Below are 17,499 nucleotides of genomic sequence, written 5' to 3'. Positions count from 1 at the left end.
AGAAGGCATGTGATTTTGCTAATTTGCACTCTTTGCTGTCATAGATTTGAAAGAAATACTGGCCATGGCACCATTCATAGGATACCGATGACTTGTTTCAAATGTATTAACAAACAAAAGCCTATGACATTAAGTATCATCACACTGTTTTTCAGTTGGGCACTCTTTTTTCTATGAGTTTTCTTTGAAAGCCTAATCATTTGCAAAACAAAGTTAATTCAATATCATCTTCACATGAATATATGTCTTCTTTTTTAGGAAATCATGGTTTTGAACATTCAATATGCTATTGAGGGCAGTCATCTGGGGTAGTTCTAAGTTTTCCCTCTGTTGGAGATTTTAGTCATTTCGCAGATCAATTATACCCAGACACTAGTCCTAGTTTCCTTCTGTCCTCCTCTTCTTCCCTTGGCATTCCTACAGTCACCAACTCCCAAGATGCTAATTCTGTTAGGAGCTAAAAATCCAACTTGGATATTATAAGCAGTATGGAAATGCCCAACGCCATACCTCTCTCTACAATCCTCAGTTGTCTCTCCCTGAGTTTAGTCTTAGCAGCCATACATCCACAGTCAGCAAATTCTTCAGGGGCAGAATCCAAGCTTTCTATCTCTGGGTTTCACAGAAAGAATGAACCTTTGACATAAAATTGTTTGAGATGGTCTCAGTGGTTTGGGAGAAAACAAGTCAGGGTGGCTAGAGGTGGGAGGAAAGAAGTGGAAAGATATTCACCCATAAGATTTAAAAGCAAAAGTGAGTGGGATTCAACCCACCTGACCTAAATGAACTTCTATAGATCAATTCATACCTGCTGTCTTCCTTAGAAAAGCACTGTTCCACATCCACAGACAGGGAAGCCAGGGCAGAGACAGTCTCTGTTTCCTCTTGCTCTTGTTCCTGAGTGCCAATCAGAGCACAGCCCGAATACTTCTCCAATGACTTCCAGTACTTGCCTAAAAGAAAGTCATGTCACAATTTATGGCTGTTTGAACCTGCACAGACATTAGCAGAACAATCACCCAGAGCCAATAAGGAGGAGTTGAGAAACTAAAAATCCCTATGCCCAACATAGTTGTGATCTCTTTGTGTGAGGGCAAGAACACCAACTAGGATGGGGTCTTGTTCTCGTAAAACAAGCAAATAATAAGATGAGCCAGTTTGTGGTCTGAAAGCCCATCTTTGAACTGATAGCTTACCTGGTTGACAAGCCAGATGTGACCATGATTGGGGTTGGGGTGGGACTCTAGTGAAAGTGGGAGCTAAAGGCAAGATCAGAAAAAGGGGATCAAATCTCTCTCTCTCTCTCTCTCTCTCTCTCTCTCTCTCTCTCCTTTCCCACTCTCTGTCTTAAAATTAAGATCAAATAAAATAAAGCCCCAGCAACGCTTGCAGGAAACAGCACAGCAGCAGTGAGGGGGGCAGAATACTCAGGTTTATTAGTCCTAGATGTACTTTCTCTTCCAGTCTCAGGGTGTGGACTTGAACAATATATTATTGTTGCTGAAGCACTCATGGGTTTGGAGATCCATATATTAAAAGGCAAATACTGTAGGTATGTGCGTGTGTTGTTGTAGGGGGAGGAGACCATGGTGTAGGGAATCTTCATTGAAGAAAAGACATCAGACGGCTAAAACTGAAGGATCCATGGCTGGTTGTCTTGCATCCCCAAAGCTATCCTTCCAAAAGCTGCTACAGTACCTCAAATCAAACACTGCAGGGAAGGGTGGTTCTGACTCTATGATGATCTGACCAACCTCACAGAGAAACATGTTAACAAAATCTCTGTGTTCCAAATAGTGAAGGGGCCAAGGTTCTGGCATGATGATTGCTGTCTAGAGTAAGATAACCTCACAGTTCTTTTGCCTCAAGTCTTGCATGAAGATGGGAGATGGAGGGAGCCCCCTGAGCTCAAGGAGGAACAGAGTTGTAGCTAGCTGAAGCTGAGCTAAGGGAAAATTAGCTGGGTATGACATAGAGACGAAAGGTCACCAGGAAGACTGGTGTACAGTTCTTTAGAGGGCAGTGCATGGGAGGCAGGATACAACAATTTACAGTAAATGCAACACTACTGGAAAAGGACAATTCTTCCAAGTTCCAAGAGATTTTGTTTGCACCCCACACCTCAGGAGGAGCTGCATACCATACTGAGGAAAAACATAAAAGGATGCTTTTTTTCTAAGGGAGGAAGTATTCCACATGATGACAGATTATTGGTACCTTGGGACAAAATTCCATTTGTACCATGTTACTTAGAGCCCTGAGGAACTGAAGCTGCCTGGACAGAATTAGTGGCTAAATTTTGCCCCAAAAACCTTGCCCTTAGCATAAGCACCTTGTTCAGGGTCTAGGGACCACTTGGTTTCTCTCTCTCTGTCTCTGTCTCTCTCCTTTCAATTCAGTAATTTTTATTTTTAATTTTGTTGACTTTTTTTACTTGCTTTTGTAAAAAATATTTTGTGTTAATCAGTCAACATCCTCTTTCTAACCCTCCCCACTCTACGAATGAGAAAACAAGAAAAAACAAAACAAAACTCATTACAGATATGCATATTCAAGTAAAATAAATTTCAACATTGGCCATACCACTTGCCCCACAAAAAATGTTTCATCCCATATTTCTCTATCAGGACGTGGGTACAATATTTCATCATGAATTCTCTGGAATCCCAATTAGTCCTTTTACTGATAAGAGTTTAATACAATAGTATTTCATCACATTTATGTAGCATAACTTCTACATCCATTCCCTAATTTATGGGCATTCTCTCAGATTACATTCTTCACCACCTCAAAAAGGGCTATGATTTTTTGTGTATTATTAGAATTTGCTTCTCATAGGACTCATCCATCCCTTAATTTGCACCCTCTGCAATTCCCCTTTCCCCTCTTCCCTCCTCTTTCCCTGTTGAGTGAAATATATTTCTCAGTCTTCTCTGTCTCTCTCTGTCTCTCTCTGTCTCTCTCTCTCTCTCTGTCTCTCTCTGTCTCTCTCTCTCTCTCTCTGTCTCTCTCTCTCTCTCTGTCTCTCTCTCTCTCTGTCTCTCTCTCTCTCTCTCTCTCTCTCTCTCTCTCTCTCTCTCTCTCTCTCCCCCTCCCTCCCTTTTTTTTCTTTTGACCATTTCAGGTGAGGTTGAAGATCAGGTGTCAGTTGTTACCCTCAACCCCTCCTCCTGTTTGGTAAGGATATCACAGATTATGTGAGATAACTTCCCCTAATTTCATTTCCCTTACCCCTCAATGTATTCCTCTTCCCCTTTCTTTTCATTCTTTTTTTTGACATCATGAAGATCTAAGTACCACTTACAAGCCTTGTCAAACTAGACTACCTCTATAAACCCTGAATATGATCAAGTTCAGAGGGAACACATGGATCATATCCACATATTTAAATGTAAGCACTTTATCCTTGCTTAATGTCTTCTTAATGTCCAGCCATGTTTACATTTTTAAGTTTCTCTTCACTCTTATGTTTGGATTTCAGAGTTTCTCCTCAGCTCTGTTCTTTTCATCAGGAATGCTTGTTGTTTGCTCAGTCATTTTCCAGTCATGCCCAATTCTTCATGACTCCATTTGGGACTTTCTTTCCAAAGTTACAGGAGTGGTTTACCTTTATTTCTTTCTTGTTTCTCTCTCTCTCTCTCTCTCTCTCTCTCTCTCTCTCTCTCTCTCTCTCTCTCTCTCTCTCTCTCTCTCTCTCTCTTTCTTTCCTTCTTTCCTTCCTTCCCTCTTTCTTTATTTCTGGTGAGGCAATTGGAGTTAAGTCACTTGCCCAGGGTCACACAACTAGGAAGTGTCTGTGGCTGGATTTGAACTCAGGTCCTTCTGACTCCAGGGTCAGTGTTCTATCCTCTGCACTATCTAGCTGCGCTTTGTCATTTCTTTCTCCAGCTTATTTTGCGATGAAGAAACTGAGGCAGATAGGGTCAAGTGTCTTGCCCAAAGTCACATAGCTAGTAAGTGTCTAAGGCCAGATTTGACTTTTCCTGACTCCAGGCCTTCTGCTCTATCCATTGTACAACCTAGCTGCTCAGGAATGCTTAGACATCACCTATTTAATTAAAAGTCCATCTTCTTCCTGTTGTATTGTACTCATTTTTTTGGATAAATTATTCTTGGCTGTAAGCACATATCTTTTGGCCTACAGGAATATAACATTCCAAGTTTCCCACACCTTGGTTGTATTGGTTATTAAATCATGTCTGATCCTTACTGTGGCTCTTTGGTACTTGAATTCTTTCTTTCAGGCTGCTTGTGGCATTTTTTCTTTGACCTAGAAACTCTGAATTTTGGCTATGATATTCCTGGAAGTTTTCATTTTAGAGTTTCTGATGAGAGGTGTCCAGTGGATTCTTTTCATTTATACTTTGCTCTCTGGTTCTAAGAAGTCTGAGCAATCTTTTTTTAAAAAAGATTTCTGAAACATAATATCTGGATCATTAATTTTTATCATAGTGTTCAGATAGTCAAATGATAGTTATTTTTCTCACCAATCTGTTTTCCAAGTCATTTTTTTTTGGCTATTGGATACCTGATATATTTTTTCTGTACTTTCAGCTTTTAAATTTTGTTTTAATATTTCTTGTTGCCTCATAAAGTCATTAGATCCTATTTGCTCCATTAGAATTTCAGGGTACTTCTTGCTTGGGCAAGGTTTTATATCTCTTCTGCCAAGCTATTAATTCCCTTTCCAGTGCTTCCTTCCATAGCTCTCGTTTCTCTTCTATTTTTCCCTCTAGTGCTCTCATTCTATTTATTTTTTAAAGTACCGCTTCTTTAAAGAAATATTCTTCTTTATCTTTTCTAGGAAAAAGGCAGCTCAGACTCCAAACTCAGAACAAGGTATCCCTTGCAGCATCTAGTCTAGCCTGCAGAAAAAGAACCAAGGCAGGAATCCAGACCAAAGAGGAGACTACAATTCTTGTAGTCTCTTGTAGTAGCTGTCTACTCTTGCACTGACCCAAACCCAATAAAGAACTTGTAGAGCTCAGGCCAACAAGATAGCAACAAGACAGACACCCTGGATCTGACTGCTTTAGGATCCTAGCCAATCCTTAAAATCCTAGGATAAAAATAACATGCAATATCCCCAAAAACGCAGCAAAAAATGGGCCCATACCTCCCCTCCAGAAGTGTGACAGATCTCAGCCCTAGCATCAAGTCTGAAGTCAGGAGGGAGTTTGAAAGAATGGGCAGACAAGCAACAACAATGGAAAAGAACCCCACATAGTGAGTTTGGAGTCTGAGCCACCCCACTGCTGTTGCTGACGTTTGAACTTCCTCCTTTCTCAGTACATTGCCAGGACCTCCCTTCCCAGGAATGCCAGTGCCCCATGTAAGTGCTCTTTCCGCGCTCTCCTAGAATTTTGACCCAGACCTGGGTAGTGGACAAAAAGCTGCCATTTGGCCCAAGACCCTGTCACGTTGCCCTGGTATTGGTAAGGTGAAATCTCCAAATGGTATGGGACCTCATTTTGCACTGGTGCAAAGCCTTTTCCAGGGTGTTGGATTGCTGTCTAGTTTGTTCCTACCCCAACCTCATTTCCAATGTCTACAAACCTCCCCATGAATCCCACCATGTCAAAGTCAGCTGGACAAATGACTCGCTGTAACTTTCGTTCTAAATTTTCTCATCTGGATTTGTCATGGTGCCTTTTCTAGATCTGCTTGGAAGAGTGTGTAGAATGGAACTCATTATATTGCTTCCCTCTACTCCATGATCTTGGCACTGTCACCTCCACAAAGTCCATCTTAATTGCAAAATGTTTTCTATTCTCCCCCATTAATGCCCCTTGCCAACAACAACAAAAATGTACTTTGTCTATATTTTGTATAGACTAATGTAGTGACATGTGGTCCCCATCCCCTCCAATAGACTGGGAGCCTCTTGAAAGCTAAGGCTGCTTCATTTTTTGGTTTTGTACTTCCAGCTCCCAGCCCAAGGTGTGACAAAAAGTGTTAGTTGTTTTTCAGGCAGGCCTGACTCTGTGACCTCATTTGGGGTTTTCTTCGCAGAGATAATGGAGTGGTTTGCCATTTCTTTCTCTAGCTCATTTTACAGATACAGAAACTGAGGCAAACAGAGTTAAGTGAATTGCCCACAGTCACACAGCTAGCAAGTGTCTGAGGCCAGATTTGGACTCAGGAAGATGAGTCTTCCTGACTCCAGGCCTTCTGCTATTCCCTGACCCACTGAGCTGCCCTGGATAAAAAGTAGATACTTCACAAATCCTGACTGATTGATTGCTTGACTGATTGCCTCCCCTAAGCAACATCTACATCTGAATGTAGAGTCTACAAGGCCTAAAGGACAACCAGCCAAGACTCTGCAAGTTCACATACGCACCAGCAGATTAGACATGGATCCCTTGGGAAGTTCTGCCATGAATAGAAAAACACAGTGGAGAGGGAGTTGCCACTTCCCATTCCCCATGAGAGCAGTTGAGAATGCATCTGCTTTTCTGCTCTGGGCTTATAGACCAGTTGGGGGTCTGCGAGCTAGAGTGAAGATCTTTTGGGGCAGAATATGAAATGTCCTTGCTGGGAGCGCTGGCACTATTTATTTTACATATTTCTAAAACTCTGAGTTAAGTTTTGTACCTTATTACCAATATACTCCAAGTAGATATTAAAGTTGATACCATTCTTTACAAAACGTAGGAGAGAATGAAATCAGATACCTTACACAGCTATTTCTAGTATGGTAGTAGGTATTCTTAATCAAACAAAGTATAGAGGTGATGGCAAAATATTGAAGAGATGATTTTAATTAAACAAAATTGAAAAAAAAACCTTTCGATCAAATAAATGCACCATGATAAGAAGGGAAATAGTTGTATTCTTGTGGGGGCGGGGGGAGGAATGTGTATTCGTTAGTATGAGTCTGATAACACCGATTCGTTTATCTGTATTTATTCTCTTTATATCAGCTGGCATATACTGGTATGTGTCCTTCTTGTCTCTCTTATTAGAATGTAAGCTCTTTGGGAGTAAAGATAGTTTCATTCTTTGTATTAGCATCTTCAGTTCCTAAAGGTGCCTGGAACACAGAAGGTTAATTTGGTAAATGATAGATGATAGACTGCTGGACAAGAAACGACAATGCATAAGCCCTCAAGCCATTTCCTAATATATAACTTGTCAATGGATATAGAGTTCTTAAAAGAAGAATAGTAAACAATTTACAAACATGAAAGATAGCTCTAATCTGCTAATAATAAGAAAAGTGAAAATCAGAACAATTTTGAGATTCCACCTCACACCCGGAAAACTTGAAGAGATGACAAAATGTGGGAATAATCAATGTTGAAGGGTTTGTAGAAAGACAGGACAACTAATGTTCACTCTTAGTGGAGCTGTGAATTGGGCCAGCCATTCTGGAAAGCAATTTGGAACAATTCAAAGAAAGTGATGAAAATGTCCATACCTTATCGCCCAGAGACTCTGCTGCTACACATATATCCCAAGGACATAAATACTTTTAAAATTGCCCTATCTACATCAAATATTTATGGCAATCCTTTTTTTTATTAGCAAACAACTGGAGAGCAAGTACCAGTGGTAATGCATGAATATAATGGAATACTGCTATGTTGTAAGAATGTTATGTGATAAATACAGAGAAATGTGGAAAGTCTTATGGGAAATGATATAAAATAAACAGAGTCAAGAAAACAATATACATAATGGTTACAAAAATGTAAATGGAAGAAAAGTGACAACAAAACAAGTGAAACAAAATGGAATCCAGTGATAATAACCCTGGTTGACTTCAAAGAAGAGATAGAAGAAGAAATCTCTCTCCCTTCCTTGAAGGGTGACAGGGAGGGTGGCTGGAGGTGTGGAACTAAGGCAAATAATGTGAGTGTTTCTTCACTTGTTGAAGAATTTTGCCAAACTCTTGATTTTTTTCTTTTTTTTTTCCTTTGTTATAAAGGATGGCTCAGAGAGATGTGGAGGTAAGGATAAAAAACCAAAATATGTACATGAAAATCCATTGACAAAAGTTTTATATCTTGTGTCCTTACGTTAGAGATGTATCCACATTGTACGGTTGGTGACATCACAAGGGGGAGATTTCCTCTTAGAATGGAGGCAGAGCAAAGAACTGATCAACACCAGTCCTAGACTATGAAAAGTAATCTGGGGTCCAAACTTGTGGGCAAAGCCCAAGTAGTGTTACAGCAGTGGTCAATGGGCCTCAAATATATCCAGGAAGCTAAGATCAAAGACACAATACATGGGGCGATGCATACAGGACAACATTATTCCCTGGCCCTACTGTGAATGGGCTCAGCCATTAATGCAGAGCCCCTAAGTAGCACACCTCAAAATGTGTTTCAAGGTGCCCAGAGCACATTCCTCCCACTAACACTCTGAAACATCTCTTCTATGGAATTATGACATCATTTTCCAGGCAAGTCTCCAAAATGTGAAGGGACTTACTCCTGATGGAAGTACAGTATGGTGGGAAGGGAATTGAATTTGGAGTCAAAAGAGCAGGACTCGAATCTTCTGTCCCTTATTCCCTGTGAGAATTTAAATAAATTACTTCACTGCTCTAGGCCTGAGTTTACATCTCATCTACAAAATGTAGCCTCTAGACTAAAGGACTTTGGAGGTCTCTTTAAGTCTCTAAGTTTCTGAGATGATGATAAGGATGAGGAGGAGGAGGAAGAGGAGGAGGAGGATCTTCTGGCTTCAAGTCCACTTATCCTACTTTCCACCACATCCATGCCACCATTCCCTCTTCTGGCACATTTAAACAAGATTCAACTTAAGCAAATTTGAATGGTGTGCCACTTTCAAGGAAAGTCACTATGAAACCAATGTTTAAAATGTTTCTTTTTTTAGTTGTATGTCACAATTGCCAAGATGTGGTCACAAAGGGAGGGGATTGATCTGGTGTTTCTCTTCCTGCTTTCCCCCTCCCATTCCAAGAGAAAGGAAGGTCCTTGAAGGCAGGGATGGTTGTGTTTTTCTCTTTGTATCCAAACACTTATCTCTAGGGGAACTGGATGGGCCATAGTGATTAAAGCCCTCCCCCCAAAAAATCTGGCTTTCATTTACCTTTGCAGTATTATTCCATCTAACACTCGCTGCATGCCAATACCATTTCAGCCAAACTGGCCTCTCTCACTATGCTAGATACATTTCATTCTCTCTCTCATCATCTTTTCTTTATACAGACCATTCTCCACGCCAGGAACACACTCCTTCCTCATCTTACTCTTTGAACCCCTAGTTTGCTTCCAAGCAGGGATCAGGTTGCATGGGGCTTTTCCTGATCCTCCCAAGCAATATCTTCTTTGTTTTAAATTTGTATATACTTTGAACTTTTGTATTTCTACAATGGAGAGCAAGCCTTGAAATCAGGAGGTCCTGGGTTCAAATCCTGCCCTGACACAATTGACTTCACAGGCCTGGGCAATTTACTTAACTTCTCTGTGGCCTAGAACTGAAGTAACGCTTTTAAGACTAACCACTGCAAATCAGGTGGCAATCTGGATATAGAAAGGGAGCTCTGACCTATTGCTGAAAGGACTTGGAATGTTAGTAGGATGTGGGAAAGCCTGCCTGATCCTTTACATCTCCTGTGAGCCTGTAATGGCAGCAAGGTGATTTCTGATCTTGGTGGTGCCATCTTTTTTTTTCTTGTTTCATATTCTGTTATTTAATATTTTAGTTTTCAACATTGGTTTCCACAGGATTTTGAGTTACAAATTTTCTCCCCATTTCTACCATCCCCCACTCCAAGATGGTATATATTCTGATTGCCCCATTCCACAGTCAGCCTTCCCTTCTGTGATCCAACTCCCCCCCCCACCCTGGCCCCATCTCCTTTCCCCTTACTTTTTTGTAGGGCAGGATAGATTTTTATTCCCCATCTTATTTCCCAGTTGCATGCAAAACAACTTTTTTGAGCATTCACTTTTAGAAATTTTAGTTCTAAATTCTCTCCTCTCTTCCCTCCCCACCCACCCTCCCTAAGAAGACAAGCAATTCAACAAACACCACATGCGTATCATTATATAAAACACTTCCACAATAATCATGTTGTAAAAGACTGTTCTCCTTTGACCCTGTCCATTTTCAAAAGTATTTGCTTTTGATTATCCCCTCTCCCATCCATCCTCCCTTCTATCACCCTCCCCCCTTTCTTATCCCCTTTCTCATACTTTACTGTGGGGTAAGATACCCAATTGAGTGTGTATGTTATTTCCTCCTCAAGTCGATTCTGATGAAAGCAAGATTTACTCATTCCCCCTTGCCAACCCTCTCTTCCCTTCCAATGAATTGCTTTTTCTTGCCACTTTTATGTGAGATAATTTACCCCATTCTATCTCTCCCTTTCTCCCTCTCTCAATATATTCCTCTCTCACTCCTTAATTTAATTATTTTTTTAGATATCATCCCTTCATATTCAGCTCACCCTGTGCCCTCTGTCTATATATACGTATATTCCTTTCAACTACCTTAATACTGAGAAAGGTCTCATGAATTACACACATCATCTTTCCATGTAGGAATGTAAACAAAACAGTTCAACTTTAGTAAGTCCCTTATGATTTCTCTTTCTCGTTTAACTTTTCGTGCTTCTCTTGATTCTGGTATTTGAAAGTCAAATTTTCTATTCAGCTAAGGTCTTTTCACTGAAAAAGCTTGAAAGTCCTCTATTTTATTGAAAATCCATATTTGGGGGGGGGGTAGAGCCAAGATGGCAGCTGAAAAGCCGGGACTTGCCTAAAGCTTTTCCCCAGGAAATTCCAAACATCTATAAAATAGGCTCTGAACAAATTCTAGAACCGCAGAACCCACGAAATAGCAGAGGGAAGCAGGGCTCCAGCCCAGGACAGCCTGGATGGTCACTGGGTAAGGTCTATCACACCATGCTGGGAGCGGAGCAGAACAGAGCCCAGTATGGGCTGCACCTGGACCAACCAGACCAGGAGCCAGGCAGAACAGACCATAGCACCTTGAATCAGTGACCTGTGGCAGTTATCAGACTTCTCAACCCACAAACACCAAAGAAAACAGAAGGTTAGTGGGAAAAAACTTCAGGGACTGAGTGAAAGAAGTTGGCAGTCAGATACTGCCCCGGGGGTGGTGGAAATGCTGCAGCTCTGAGGATGCTTACAGAGCTACAGCTTCAGTTGCCTCTAGCCCCAGGCCCACCTGGTGGGAGGAATTAAGTGGCATATCAGAACAGGAGAGCAGAGTCTGATTAGATCTGAGTCGCCCGTCCAGGTTGGCGGTTCTTGGTGGCGGAGGAGCACTGGTGTGGCCGAGCTTGCTGTGTAGAAATAGCTCTGAAAACAACAGCTCAGCCCCTCAAGCTTGGGACAAAGTACTCTCTACTCTACAGGCAGTCATACCCCAGTGAAAAACTCAAGGGTCCAGTAGTTGACTGCGAACATGAACAGGCAGCAAAAATGCTCTCAGATTCAGACTCAAACTTTGGAATCTTTCTTTGGTGACAAAGAAGACCAAAACATATAGCCAGAAGAAGTCAATGAAGTCAATGAGCCTACATCAAAAGCCTCCAAGAAAAACATGAACTGGTCTCAGGCCATGGAAGAGCTGGAAAAGGATTTGGAAAAGCAAGTAAGAGAAGTAGAGGAAACACTGGGAAGAGAAATGAGAGGGATGCAAGAAAACCATGAAAAACAAGTCAATGACTTGCTAAAGGAGACCCTAAAATACTGAAGAAAATAACATCTTAAAAAATGGATTAACTCAAATGTCAAAAGGGCTCCAAAAAGCCAATGAGGAGAAGAATGCCTTGAAAGGCAGAACTACCCAAATGGAAAAGGAGGTCCAAAAGACCACTGAAGAAAATACTACCTTAAAAATTAGATTGGAGCAAGTGGAAGCTAGTGACTTTATGAGAAATCAAGATAGTATAAAAGAGAACTAAAGGAATGAAAAAATGGAAGACAATGTGAAATATCTCACTGGAAAAACCACTGACCAGGAGAACAGATCCAGGAGAGATAATTTAAAAATTATTGGACTATCTGAAAGCCACAATCAAAAAAAGAGCCTAGATATCATCTTTCAAGAAATTATAAAGGAAAACTGCCCTGACATTCCGGGACCACAGGGTAAAATAGAAATTGAAAGAATCCAACGATCGCCTCCTGAAAAAGATCCCAAAAAGAAAACTCCTAGGAATATTGTCGCCAAATTCCAGCGCTCCCAGATCAAGGAGGAAATACTTCAAGCAGCCAGAAAGGAAGAATTTGAGTATTGTGGAAACACAATCTGCATAACACAAGATCTAGCAGCTTCTACGTTAAGGGATAGAAGGGCTTGGAATATGATATTCTGGAGCTCAATGGAGCTAGTATTAAAACCAAGAATCACCTATCCAGCAAAACTGAGTATCATGCTCCAAGGTGAAATATGGAATTTTGACAAAATAGAGGACATTCAGGCTTTGTCAGTGAAAAGACCAGAGCTGAATAGAAAATTTGACTTTCAAACACCAGAATCAAGAGAAGCATGAAAAGGTAAACAAGAAAGAGAAATCACAAGGGACTTAGTAAAATTGAACTGTTTTTTTTTTTACATTCCTACATGGAAAGATGATGTGTATAATTCATGAGACCTCAGTATTAGGGAAGCTGAAGGCAATATACAGGGTGAGTTGAATATGAAGGGATGATATCAAAAAAATTAAAATCAAAATGAGAGATGAGAGAGAAAAAATTGAGAGAGGGAGAAAGGGAGAGATAGAATGGGGTAAATTATCTTGCATAAAAGTGTCAAGAAAAAGCAGTTCGTTGGAAGGGAAGAAGGGGCAGGTGAGGAGGAATGAGTGAATCTTGCTCTCATTGGATTTGACCTGAGGAGGAAATATCATACACACTCAATTGGGTATCTTACCTTACAGGAAAGAAGGAGGAAGGAGATAAAAAAGGAGGGATGATAGAAGGGAGGGCAGATAAGGGGAGGAGGTAATCAAAAACAAGCACTTTCAAAAAGGGACAGAGTCAAAGGATAAAATTGAATAAAGTGGGATAGGATAGGAAGGAGCAAAACATAGTTAGTCTTTCACAACATGAGCATTGTGGAAGGGTTTTGCATAATGATACACATGTGGCCTATGTTGAATTGCCTGTCTTCTTAGGGAGGGTGGTTGGGGAGGGAAGAGGGGAGAGAATTTGGAACTCAAAGTTTTAAAAGCAGATGTTCAAAAAACAAGTTTTTACAGGCAACTAGGAAATAAGATATACAGGCAATGAGGCATAGAAATCTGTCTTGCCCTACAAGAAAGGAAGGGAAAAGGGGATGGGAGAAGGGTGGGGTGACAGAAGGGAGGGCTGACTGGGGAATGGGGCAATCAGAATATATGCCATTTTGGAGTGGGGGGGGAGGGTAGAAATGGGGAGAACATTCGTAATTCAACTCTTGTGGAAATTAATGCTGAAAATTAAAAACATTAAATAAATAAATAATAATTTAAGAAAAAGAAAATCCATATTTTGCCTTGGAGCATTATACTCAGTTTTGCTGGATAGGTGATCCTTGGTTTTAATACTAACTCCATTGACCTCCAGAATATCATATTCCAAGCCCTTCTATCCCTTAACTACTCAAATTGTTTCTTTCAGGCTGCTTGCAATGTTTTCTCCTTGACCTGGGAACTCTGGAATTTGGTGACAATATTCCTAGGAGTTTTCTTAGAAAATTTCTCTTCAGAGCAATGGGATGGGAATCTTAAAAAGGTAAAGAGTAGGAGACAAGGCAAGCTCCCCTTGGGCTAAATCTGGTCCAAACCCAATGCCTGGGTATGGAAGAGGTCGCAGTCAGCATCCTGACCACTCTGGTGGCCCAGCAGCACTTCTGTCAATGTTAGGCCTGACATGATTAAGTAATAAGTCCAGTCAAGTAGAAAAAAAGGACTTCACATATATTAATCTATATGTGTGCTATAGCTCTCTAATAGAGCACAGGAATTTTTAAAGCAGGGATTATTTTGCATTCCTGGCACCCAGGAAGAGGACATGGTACATAGTAGGTACCTAATAAATGGTTATTGAATTGAAAGGTAATGTTATGTATCCCAAACACAATTGTTCCAGAGGAGGAATGAGTCATGGGCTCTATCCAACCCACAGTCAAAAAGTCAATTCATGCTTTGAACTCTGGCCTGGCTACAAGTCTCTGAATGATAGGGAACTTTGGGGTCCAATGTATAATGAACACTTAGTAAGCATGTGGGTCAATGAAGATGAATCACTCAAAGGGTGGCTCCCTCTCAAATGCGTGCAATCCATAGCTAGGAAATGACACAAAACTTGGAATTTGACATGGGTTCTGGTGCATGCTCCATGAACAAGGCAGATATTTTGATATGGATAATGAATTTAGACCCTCTAGTCCCTAGGTATTAAGGACAAATACATTTGGAATAAGGACATTCCAGTACTTCTGGGATCAAGGAAGGCTGCAATATGTATCCAGCTCTAACCCCATAATTTATGGGTCATGTGAAGTGGGATTTACTATGTAGAAACAGATGGCTAAGAAGCTCTTGTTTGTTGGGATGCAACTTACCCCCTCAGCCCACATGAGAAATGAATTATGGTTGAATTTTGAGGTTCTCAATGAGTCCTATCCATGAAATAAAATATTAACCTCCTGCCCTATCATGCTCCTCAATCAATCAATCAACATTTAACAAGTGCCTACTATGTGCCAGGTATTGTGCTAAGCCCTGGAGATAAAAAAGAGCCAAAAGACAGTCATTGCCCTCAAGGAACTTACAATGACTTGTCCAAAAGCTATCTTAAGAATCCCATCATTACTGCCCCCCCAATTATACTCTATCTTTATCCCTGGTACCCTGTACATTACATTTTTCATATTCAGTTCTTTTCTCATATACATATATTTAACCACCATTGACATATAGTGGAATAGTTCTTACTTATCTGGATCATTGATAGAAAAAGGAGATAGGGAGTGGAATGGGAACAAGAATTTATTAAGCATTTACTATATAAAGGCACAGTGCTATATGCTAAGGACAAGGGGGATGCTGTGGACTTCACTCTTTCCCAGCACGCTTTTGATTTATCGTTCTACATTTTTACATTTACACTTAGGCATGGCTGACACTGTATTGGGGGCATCACATGAGCTCATCCAACAATATATCAACATAGACATAACATAGACATGGCTGAGTCATGTAGATTTCTTTTCAGAAACAGAGAGGACAGAAGACCAGGTCATTGCTACCAGAAATTACATAAAAATCATCTTTAAAGAGCCCAAAAGTTTTGCAAGGAAATGATTGAAATTGTGACATATATCTCTATAGGTTGTAAAACACAGAACAAAATAATTATTTTAAAAGGTAAAATCAAATGGCCAGAATTGTACACCAAAAGAAGCCCACTCTCTTCTATAAATGGAAAAAAAAAACTGTAAAACCTAAAACCCAAAGTATCTTCAGTTATTCAAGAAATAATGCATATTACAATGCTGGCATTTTCACAGGTAAAATTGTTGCCTATAGTTGCTCAAACCTAACAATAACCTCCTAAAAACGTAAGAATAATATTTTTGATAGATATTACATGCACAAACTCATAGCCTCTGATACACATGGAATGAAAAACTCTCAAAATATCTATGTGTAGGCAAAAAAACCAAAACCATGTGGGAACAGAATGAACAGCATTTTCCTTTTCTTCCTGCTTGCTACCAGAGTTGTGGCAAAGATGCTTTCAGGGAGCCACCTGCAAAGAATGAGCCCACATCCCAACGCTTTTATTCAACTACAAAAGGAAAGCATTGTAATTGCTGCCCACTGATCCACTGAATATTACATGTGAAAGAAGAGTAGCACGATAATGACTTGTCCCAAGACTATTTCTACCTGAATACCATTAATATGATTTCAAAATAATAGGAATAATGTCAATGAGAATACTTTTATGGATCTGTGCTTTCAGTGGGATTGTAAAATTCCACTCTGGGAACTTCTTCTGTCAGTTCAGATTGCCAATTCATCTGAAAGCTATAATCTCCAAGATTTGTTGGGGGCATTGAGAGGTTAAGTGACTTGTTCTGGGTCACACCGCCAGAACATGTCAGAGGTGGACTTAAACCCAGGTCTTTCTCATTCCAAAGCCATCTCACCTCTCTATCCATTATGCCTTGCTACCACTCCTCTGTCTCCTCCTTTTATCATCATCATCATCATCATCATCATCATCATCATAATCATCATCTTCTTCTTCTTCTTCTTCTTCTTCTTCTTCTTCTTCTTCTTCTTCTTCTTCTTCCTCTTCCTCCTTTTCATCCTCCTCCTTCTCCTCCTTCCTCTTTTTCTTCCTCCTCCTATTCTCCTCATTGTCCTCCTTCTTCTGTGCTTACTATGCAATGTTTTAAGCCCTGCAGTGGCAAATTGCATCCTTAACTAGTCTTTGATCTCTGGGAACATCCCTTAACAGGGGAGATGAGACCTATGGGAAGCTTCATCTGCAAGTTAGAGTTACATAGAAATGTCCTATGGTCTTTAGGGTGCAGCAACAAAGTAGAAAATGATGCCTCTTATTCAATGCCATTCATTTGTTTACTATTAATATAATGCAAGGTTTCATAGCTGGTAAGTAGCAGAGGCAGGGTTAGGATCCATATTCTACTCTAGCATATTGCCTCTAATATACAGACAGGGAATGGTATTATGTACTGTGGGGAAACATAGGCAAGACCAAAAACGGCCCAGTCCTTATTTCTCACTCCTGAAAGACATGCAGGGTCTGCTCTAATTCTGTGTGTGTATGAATGGTGAGTCCCTAATCATTATTTTATCTATAGACTTGGAAATTGCCTCGAATGAGTAACTGAGTCTGCTTTGCCAAGAAAAAAAGAATGTCCTGGTTTCGTTGCTAGTCTGTCTCCTTTGGGAGAGGGTTGGTTGGTCCTGCTATGGGCCGTGCTCGACTCTGCTGAGGAGTAAGCAGTTGGTCTCCCAGTCCCCAGATCTAGTCATGTCTGGCTGTAGATTGGGCTTTGAGGATGAATGGCAGCTCTCATCTTTACAAGAACCTCAGCTTCTATTTCTCAATCTCTCCCTCCCCCTACCCAAGCAGGGAACATTTACATGCGACAAGGAGAAAATCCAGATTGTTTCTAAGCAGAAAGGAATTTGTATACATTTCTGCTTGGGGAAAACTGTCCAATATTCTTACCTTATGGGAATACATGCAGAGTTGAAAGGGTTGTTTCCCCAAGCAGGCATGCAGCATGGACTGCATAAATCATCCCAGGAGCCTTGCCCAACTCTATGCCTCCACACTGAGATGGATACAAACTCCTTTTCTCGTTCCCCACCTTTCCTCCCTCCCTTTCTGCCTTTCCCTTCCTCTTTTCTCTATTCCACTCGCTCTCAATTTTTCTGTCTCCTGATCCGTCTTTGCTCCTCTCACTCTTTCTTTGAAGAGGAAGCACATTTTCCTGGAGTTGATATTAAATACCTCCAAA

The 17,499-nt window shown here is 40.7% G+C and overlaps 1 protein-coding gene across 1 annotated transcript in view; it reads right to left on the bottom strand.

Moving 5' to 3' along the window:
- HDAC9 (histone deacetylase 9) overlaps positions 1–17,499 on the bottom strand; it is a 606,615-nt gene that overhangs the window by 18,532 nt on the left and 570,584 nt on the right. Inside the window, exon 25 of the mRNA XM_036759616.1 lies at positions 809–953. Within this exon, the coding sequence (XP_036615511.1) occupies positions 809–953 (145 nt within the window). The remainder of the gene's footprint in view (positions 1–808; positions 954–17,499) is intronic.

This window comes from Trichosurus vulpecula, chromosome 5 (assembly GCF_011100635.1).
Source record: "Trichosurus vulpecula isolate mTriVul1 chromosome 5, mTriVul1.pri, whole genome shotgun sequence".
NCBI classification, from domain to species: Eukaryota; Metazoa; Chordata; class Mammalia; order Diprotodontia; family Phalangeridae; genus Trichosurus; species Trichosurus vulpecula.
Note: the sequence above shows the minus strand (reverse complement) of the source record. Positions and strands in the feature narration are given on the sequence as shown.